Below are 8,848 nucleotides of genomic sequence, written 5' to 3'. Positions count from 1 at the left end.
ATGGGCTGAGGAACATTGTGCGAGGACTTCTCCCCTTTCGTTCATCCACTCAGAGCAGATATATAACTGTTAGATAGATGGCTAAAGTGAGGTCAGATGAAGCTCACCCAAATGTCGACCATTTAACCCCATTTAAGTTTAAATTTTTTTAGGGGTCTGGAGTATGAAGGTGTTCACTGTGACTACTTTTGTAGACCAGTGAAATAAAAAACATGAGCCTCTATTTTGATTTCCTGGTGGGACATAGGCCAATGGGCTTCTCATAGTGATAGCAATGACATAACAATACTCTCATTGTTTTTACTAAATTAGGCTGGTAAGGTTCAGATTGGGATCACTGCATTGCTCTATCTGGTTGTGCTAAAACACATACCAAAAAGAAACTCAAGCATGCAACAGGTGGATAAAACTGCCAGATATATGAGAAGTAGAGAGTAGGAGGACAAGCCAATATTAATAAGAGCATGTTCTCACATACGTCCAGCTGTGCACATAGTATAACTATCCATTTTGCAGTGTGTTCTGGGCCTCATTCCAGAATTAAATTTAAAGGAAATATTTGAAGAGGATATGGCTGTGACTTTATAGATTCTGTTTGTTTCTGTGAGGATTTTGTTCCGTGTGCAATGGTAACATATAAAAAATGTCAGATATAATTGCACATGAGGCATATGCTTTTGGAGCTGAGCAGAGGTTGTGCTCCGCAACATGACAAAACCATTGTCAAATGAATATCTTTCTTGAATAGGACAGGGCTGATTCGTGAATGCATATCATTCATAGATTCGCATTAGGGAAGGAGGGTGATACTGGTGGCAACATACTGACTTGATATGAAGAGGGCAAGGCTGCAATTGTCAAAGATGAACAGGAGAAGATGACAGGAGAGAAGACATGGAAAAATAGATGATTAATGGAAAAGCCTGGCTCTTGAAGATGCTATGAAAGAAAAGAAGCAGAATATGAGTATGTCAGAAGCATATTTTAAAACTATAGTCAGAATATTAATGTGAAGTCTTTCACACGTCTTTAGAAATATGAAACGTCTCCAACAGATCAAGCAGAAAATAGTTAACACCAAACTTGAAACTGTTTATTGCCAAAATATTTGAAAATCTAATCAGAGTATAAAACAATAAATTATTTTGGACATTCTGCACTTAATCACTTTGCAGATTTGTTCTGGATTTGGAGGTAAAATAAAGGTGACATGCTGATTTACTAAAATCATAGACATGTATGAAAACTAATCCTGTTGCCTCTCCCATATAGCAGCAAATGTATGAACAACCTTTGAGAAATCTATTGTGATTTTTATTCTTACTGGCAGAAAGTTTAATGATGCTAACATTTAAACCAACTGTTACTCTTTATCTCACGGATAACTTTTTTAGCATTAGGGTCAAACTCCTGCTGCTTTGATCCATGGAAGAAGTAGAACAACCCTGGAAATAAAAAAAATGAAGTTTTATCTTGTGCAAACAAGAAGCACCTTCATTCTAACAAACAAAGCTGGGAACATCAGCTTCTATACACACAGGAGAGCATCTATTTGGTTTCATTTTTTGCACAATACAGTAATAATGACATTAATAACAACTCTAAAACATATGTTGTTTACAAATAAACGAATTTTACTTAAAAGCTTGTTTAATTTACCTTTATATTGGAAAACGGCATCAACCTTCTGGCTAATTCCTGGAAAGTCATCTACTGTCCGTCTAGGATAACCCTTCTCTATGGATTTGCTGTTTTCATCATACCTAAATCATATGAAAGGAGAAATTTAATTTGATAGAGTTTAGACATCAATTCTGCAAAGAATTAAGCAGGTGCTGAATTGTATCCACCATCTGTAGTTTGACTGATTTCACTGGAACTGCAGTGGGTAACATCAGCTGCACACATAAATGTTTGCTGAACTGTGGCCTTAGTGACTGCTGTAAGGAGGTTGGTTCTTTGCTGATAGAGGCTGGCACAGCACCAAAGAAGTGTCTGAAGTGAGGCCAACTGAAGTAACACACACATTTTTAATAGCAGGGTTGAGATTTACCTCCCATAACTTCAGCACTATGAATGTTGGGTTGCCCATGGAAACTGGTCGGATAGATTCCTTCTATAATGAGCGGATGAATTTACTGCATGAATCTTAAACAGCTCTTAGACTCTGATACAGTGTTGCGCATTGTCATCTCCTGGCTGACGAATTTAGAAGGAAGAAAGGAAACCGACTTATTTCTAGTCAAGTCAAGGTCCTGACAGAGCCAGGAAATTTGTTACAGGATGGGGCTGAATTTGTGGGCTGAAAAGGGGACCTAAACCATTCTTGAAGATTTGAGGAACCCTCCCATGAAAAAAAAAAAAAGAATACAAACCCTTGTTTTACTTCTTGGATACAAGAAATACTTGTCATAGGAACTCAAGATTGAGAAAATCACTGTTATTACATAAAGAAATGCATGCTGTGGTTTTCTTGCATGCCTTTGTCTTGTGACCAAGGCAGTAAAATAGCAGGGCAAGATATTGTAAATACTCTTTACAAAGCTATCAAAAACCAAGCACAGGAAACCATATGTAGCTGAAAATCCAGCTGACAACGTATGCCTCACTAAGGAACCCTACAATTAATCACCATAAAGTATGTTTAACCCACACTGTGCTCCTGGTTGCCTGCAGAAGGTCTTCGCAGCAGTTGTCCTTGCACACAGCAGCAATCTATCAGCTTGCCAAAGCTGCTCCCTTTGTTTCTGTTTGCCTGGTGTTTGGGTACCAACAGTCACTCATATCAAAGGGTGAACAGTATTTAGAAGAAGGGTGTTGGAAATCCAATACTAACCAGCCAAAGAAAGGGAAATAAACTCATTTGTATCTTTCTGAGAGAGAGAAAGTGATCTAGGACTTTTCAGAAACTCCAGAAAAACTACCCAGGCCATCCAAACCAGCCTCCTGCCAGAGAAGATTAGCTGTCAATTGATTATTTTCTATAGATGCTTTTGTCTGTTATATTTTTAAAAACTGTATATAGGCTGCAACTTTTTCAGCTTCCAGGTATAATGCATCAAAACGAGTCTGTATTTTGAATGCCTGTTTTAGCACACCATTAAACTCTCTAAAGTCACAGCTCTATTCTTTTCCTAGTGCAGGAGTCAGGTAAACAAACACTTTCTCTGAAAAGCGAGATTAATATACTTGCCTAGTTACCTAGTCCTAGTTACCTAAAGTCCTAATTTTTCCTTTATGATGTGGATGATTTTAATTCCATACAGGAGTCAATTATAAGAAAACATTGGAGTCAATCATAAGAAAATACTTATCATTTTTTCTTACCTCCAGTACTTGTCACCTATGAAAAAGTCTGTCTTCCCAGTATTTTTATTACAAACAGCTGCATCAATTTTCTTGACACCTTTAGGGAAGCCCAGTGTGTTGATATTCTTTGGGTAACCAGGCAATACCTGATATCCACTGATAACCCAGAAATTACTGCCTATTCAAAAAAAAAAAAAAAAAAAAAAAAAAAAGAAGAAGAAGAGTTTGCGAAGTTTCACCAGTGATTTTGACAAGCTAAATGAAAAAGAGGCACTTTCTCAGTGTAGGCTGTAGAAACTAAGTGAAATGTACTATAGTTCTTTTATTTGGAAAGTTAATTTTATGCACATATGGCTACCCTTCTTCCCTCCCATTTCCCCTCAAATTTAAAGATAAGAGGAATTTAAAGAAAATCTCATACATCACCTTTGAAAAATAGGATCTGGTCTTTGATATTCTCATATGCAGCTTGAATACCAGACGGAAGAGATGGCCAGAAGGTAGAAATTGATTCAAGTTCAACTTCTGAGTTATCAGGGTACACACGCCATAAGTGTCTGGTTTAAATATGAGACAATTTTTGTAGAAAATAATTAACCACAGATATTTCTATATATGCACAAGAATGTGAACAATATTGTGACCTACAAGTTCGTTCTTGTCAGTGGATCAATGTGTCAGAAAGTGAAATCCTAGCCTCAGTGGGAACAAAAATCATGTTCTGTCTTACAGTGAGCTGTACTGGCTTTTTTCTGGAAACACCCTTTTCATTGGTATTGGCTGATTAATGATATCAGCTAGAAGCAGCAGAAAAATTCAGAATTTTCCTGTATCATATTGTAATATAAGAATAAAAGAGTTATAGGGTCCCAGATGAGCTTGACTGCAAGCTATTCCCTGTACACCCAGCTCACTTCTGACTTGCTTCGATGACTGGAGGAGAGATTGGTCCAAATGCGTTGTAGAACATATTGATTTCTTAGGAAATGGTTGCAGTATATATTCATGTCACTGCTCAGTGTGACCACCTATGCGTTTGGGAAAAAAGTTTTGTTGGGGTTGCAGTGTTTTCTGGAAAAAAAATGAAGCATATTTTGCATGTGAAAACATTAATAAAACTCCTGTTTGGTAACAGTTTTGTTTCCATGGACAGTTGTTTTTGAAATCTATCCGCTGGTCTCACTATGAATTCCATTGATCATGCTAACCACTGCAGTGTTCAATCTTTAGAAATCATGAGCAGATAAACTTCACAGAGACAAATGTCATATCAAGAGGGATTATATTTACCTGCCTTTCAGAAACATGACTTCTCGTCGGAGTGTAGTTATAGCATCGAATGACATTTGGGAGCCACAGGTTTTAGGTGATGTGGGGCTGGCTGGCCTCTTATCTGGGGTATTTGGTGGAGATCCTAAGGAAGACATTTTAAAAAAGAATACATAAAATTTATTGAAACATTATGTTTTTCACTTATACACTTATGATATTATGAGAATATAATGATTTTAATGGTCAAACTTTGTGAAAGAGGTTGTTTCTGTCTTGTTCTGTTCCTTTTTTAAGCAAAGGATTCTGCTCACCATAAATGGACTGAATGCCACTGATGTCATCTGGAGAGAGGGGAAATTCACTGGGGTTGACATAGGCATAGTTGGGAAACATCAGGGCCCTCTGGTCACTGGAATGGGAGAGGCCCAAAGCGTGGCCAACCTCGTGAGCAGCAACAAGGAACAAGTTGAATCCTTAAAAAAAAATATTTATAGAGAAAAAATCAGTCTAATTTTGGTCTGAAAATGGCTAGTATACTGTGAACACAACAGGGCCATTGCTCAGTGGTGGTTTTCATACAATATACTGAAATTCATTAGGGTACGCATATACATATATTTTATATAGGACACCCACAGGAAGGGAGTGTCTCTTGGCAGTTTTTCTTGCTGTTATCTCTGTTGGCAGCTGGAAGTATGTGTGTGATATGAGTAGATGGCTGGGGGTGAGCGTGGGTGCAGCCCTGAGGAATGTCCTGGCAGCGTTTCCCAGCTGAGCTGGAGCAGATTGATGTGAGTCAGAACAAACTAATAGGAGAAGAGGGCACACTCCGTGATGCTTGAGGTACCAAGCTGTCATTCTGTGTCACACTCCCCCCTACAAACCTGAAAAAAGAAGGTGAGACCACAAATAAATGAAGAAAAAATAATATCAGCAGGATGGTTTCCCTTTTTATCAATAGGACTTTTAAACTCATGGTTTCTTTAAAGCCTTGTCAAATAAAGTATCTTTTTAAGAATTGTGCCTGTGCATGCTTATCTCCAGTGACATGTGGAAGCACTGCAAATAGGTAAAAATGGGATTTCCTCCAATGTGTATTTAATTGCTTGCATCCATCAAGGTAGCACACCTTCCTGGATTGGGGAAGAATGATCATCCGCCCTATAGCAATGTTAAGAGCCAGCAATATCAAGAGACTTTGTCAAGATCACAAGTCTGTTGCATAGCAGAGAGCTGGATACTGATTTCCCAAGAAGTGCTGGCTGAAGCCAAGAACTCTATTTCTCAGAAACAAAACAAAGCATCAAGTTTTCCACATATATTTCCACTCCTTCCCTCTCACAAGTCTTCTGAGCTCTCCAAAGAATTCTGTAAACCCTCACCAATGGAGTCATGCTGCTGAAGAGCAACACTAAGATTGGGGGTTGACCCATTCAACCCCAGTGTGGCGGAAACATTATATTTTATCGGCATAGTAAGTTCACCCCTGATCCCTTAGTTTTTTCTGGCACACTAAACCCACATCTCTCTTCCTCATACAGTACTCTTACAACACCTTCCTGTTTTATAACTCCCTGTCTCTCCTGCCTAGTGACCAAGACTCTCCTACTGCAGTTCCCCTCTGCTGTTTCCCCGCCTAAAAACCATGGACAAGAAAAGGGTCTAAAGTACAACAGGGTAATTTTCTTGCATACTGACAGATCTGTTGGAGGAAGTATATGCTGTATGGCCCACCTGGGGTCTGAGGAGACTGCATAGGTCCCAGCAGATGGTTGAGCACTTGGTATCTGTCTGTCTTCTGGCCCGAAGGCATGCATCTGTAGTCAGCTCTCCATGCTGCATCTCAGCCCATGGGTAGCCCCAAACAGCACATTCAGATTCCCAGCTGCTCACAGGAAGCTCACATTGCTTTGAGAACACTTTCATATATAAGCTGATTCTAGCATGAATGTAGAGTGAAGCTATAGCAACCGCTGGTTGAACCTATCTTGGCATTATTACTGAGGCCACTCTAATCGCTGGCAGCTCTGATGTTTTTTATCTGGTGAGGATCTCTGCTGAAGGCCACTACACAGGCACAGCATACTGCTTTAAGGGCACCATGCGCGCTTAGCAGATGAGGAAAATAAGAGTCAGAAAGATTTTACCAAAGGATGTGAATTTCTGGTGTGGATGGACCCCACCGTCCCTAAGGTAAGAGCTGCCCCTGTCTGTAATGTTCATATTTAAAAAGGGTTTTCCCACTCATATATTTATGAGTGGTAAATATCTTCCAGAGTGGATCAGGCCGGTTTTTTTATCATCATCACTGAAGATATCCTAGTTTGAGGATGCCCTCTAAAATCCTCAGGCTATTCTTAGTGTTAACGTTGTGCTTCATCGTAGTGTGTTCTTTCACCTAACTAAAATCAGAAAGGAATTTATGCATCTGCATAATACTTTAGAAACCTTTTGTTACCTACCAGCTAAGCCTGTTGTCCAGTCTTCATCCTCGTCAAAGTGCACATCACCACCAAAACCACTGCCAGGTGGAAAGGCATGAGCAAGCACACCAAGGGGGCCATCAAAATAACGAGGACAATGCCCGTGAGCTAAATAAAATGTTGAAATAACACTGAGTTTGTGTCATGATTACTGGAAAATATTTAAATTAATCTTACCATCAGTATGCAGTCAATATGTTACCTTTGGTCCCAAAGGCAATCATTATATCTGCTATCCCCTCATGAATGCGAGTGAAAATCAGTGGGGTGACAGTGCTCCAAACTTCAAGTGCCTTCTGGATTGCTTTATCCACATCCTCTTTTCTCATATCTGGTGTGTAGTTCACAATTCTACGGTTATAAAGGTTCAAATAATAATAATAGTTAGTGTTTGCATAGAGAATTTCTTGCATATTGTCGAGATGATGAACTGAGATATTTAAGAAGAAATTTACCCTGCAGTCCAATAGTTCCCCAAAATCATCTTGGACTGTGCGAGCTTGAGGAGTGTGGTAACTGTCCAACATGTTTTTTTTTGTAATAATAATTGCTGACATGTTATCAGTTTTTCTCTATATGACTCTTAGCCAACAGGTGCTCTCTTGGGAATGATGAAAATCCTCCCCTCAGATTTCTTTGACTACTAAGCGGTCAGTCCTGACACATTTTGACGATAAGGGGGTTCATGCAAGGTGCAATTGATGTTTCTATTTTGCCCACGGAATATTTGTTAGGAGTGATGCACGAGAAACAAAATATTACAATTGACTCAAGAAAGATAAGACACTCAGCTTGACTCTCAGAAACCTCTCTAGGGAATATGCATGACTAACAGTATGGGGAGAGAAAAACGTTTTTGTTATCCCAACTGGAAACAATTGCTATAGAAGTTATTTAAATACAACAAACGTAGATATCCACAGAACCACAATTTAAACACAGAAAAGTAATTATGGAAATACTACCTGTATGTCAGCTTGTTTTTTTTCCATCCTGGCAAAGTAACACCATAGAGACCCACATCAGGAACTCCACACCTGGGTTTCTTTATCATTTGCAATGTCTCAGGGTCTGGTTTTCCAGTCACTTTCAAACCAAAAAAATCTTGCATTTTCCGGAGTTTTTCAGCTGTGGATTCAGCATTTCTTTTCCATCCAAGTTGATTTGGATCTGGCTCAACTTCATAAAATTTATTTAAATAGTCCTAATGAAAAATTTAAACAAATACATTTCACATTTTGATCTGTTTCTTACATAAATACCTTAGGACTGATATTGTTCAGGTACTGTGCTGGCACAATCATCTGCCTGTGATTATTTGGAGCCAAAACAGATGTTTTCCTGAGGATCTTAGTTAAACAGAAACAGACAACTTTGTCCCTAATTCTTATTTACTGGGCATTTCCGGTATGTACAGATTTAACATACTTTAGTAAAGTTTGAGCATCGGAGTTGCATATAATAGCATCATCTCGGACAGCAAACTGCTGTGTAGGTTAGAACACGCAGATTATATCTAAAAAGAAAGAGCTCAATAGATCTCAGGAATGGACAATACAGTTACCTGTAGGAGCTTTATATCTTCTTCTTTGTTATCTTTCTCTGGGTGCACAGGAAGAGCAATAGAAACAGCTGCATAGATTAAAAGCAAAAGTGAGAGATTCTTCATTCTTACACTCTTTTCTGCCCTAGCACAAGGACAGTCCTGCTTTCTGCTCCATCTGCATGGTCTCACATGTCCCAATTTGTATGATTATAGGGTGTTTCGTAAAGTCAGCTGTGGA

The 8,848-nt window shown here is 38.9% G+C and overlaps 1 protein-coding gene across 1 annotated transcript; it reads right to left on the bottom strand.

Moving 5' to 3' along the window:
* Nucleotides 1-1,068: 1,068 nt before the first annotated feature.
* LOC112988753 (matrix metalloproteinase-27-like) lies at nucleotides 1,069-8,848 on the bottom strand. The gene is made up of 10 exons (XM_026109452.2): nucleotides 8,629-8,848; nucleotides 8,030-8,268; nucleotides 7,267-7,415; nucleotides 7,044-7,172; nucleotides 4,893-5,054; nucleotides 4,600-4,723; nucleotides 3,736-3,866; nucleotides 3,328-3,487; nucleotides 1,660-1,763; nucleotides 1,069-1,445 (listed from the first exon to the last, which is right to left on the bottom strand). Exons 1-10 carry the CDS (start codon nucleotides 8,731-8,733, stop codon nucleotides 1,345-1,347), a joined length of 1,404 nt encoding a protein of 467 aa, XP_025965237.1. The 5' UTR covers nucleotides 8,734-8,848; the 3' UTR covers nucleotides 1,069-1,344.

This window comes from Dromaius novaehollandiae, chromosome 1 (assembly GCF_036370855.1).
Source record: "Dromaius novaehollandiae isolate bDroNov1 chromosome 1, bDroNov1.hap1, whole genome shotgun sequence".
NCBI lineage: Eukaryota > Metazoa > Chordata > Aves > Casuariiformes > Dromaiidae > Dromaius > Dromaius novaehollandiae.
Note: the sequence above shows the minus strand (reverse complement) of the source record. Positions and strands in the feature narration are given on the sequence as shown.

Coding starts and splice junctions, on each gene's coding strand:
- LOC112988753 (XM_026109452.2), bottom strand. CDS start 8,733: ATGAAGAATCTCTCACTTTTGCTTTTAATCTATGCAGCTGTTTCTATT. Junction 7,173..7,266: donor GATTGCCTTTGGGACCAAAG/GTAACATATTGA, acceptor CATTTTATTTAG/CTCACGGGCATTGTCCTCGT. Junction 3,488..3,735: donor CCAGATCCTATTTTTCAAAG/GTGATGTATGAG, acceptor TTTTTTGAATAG/GCAGTAATTTCTGGGTTATC.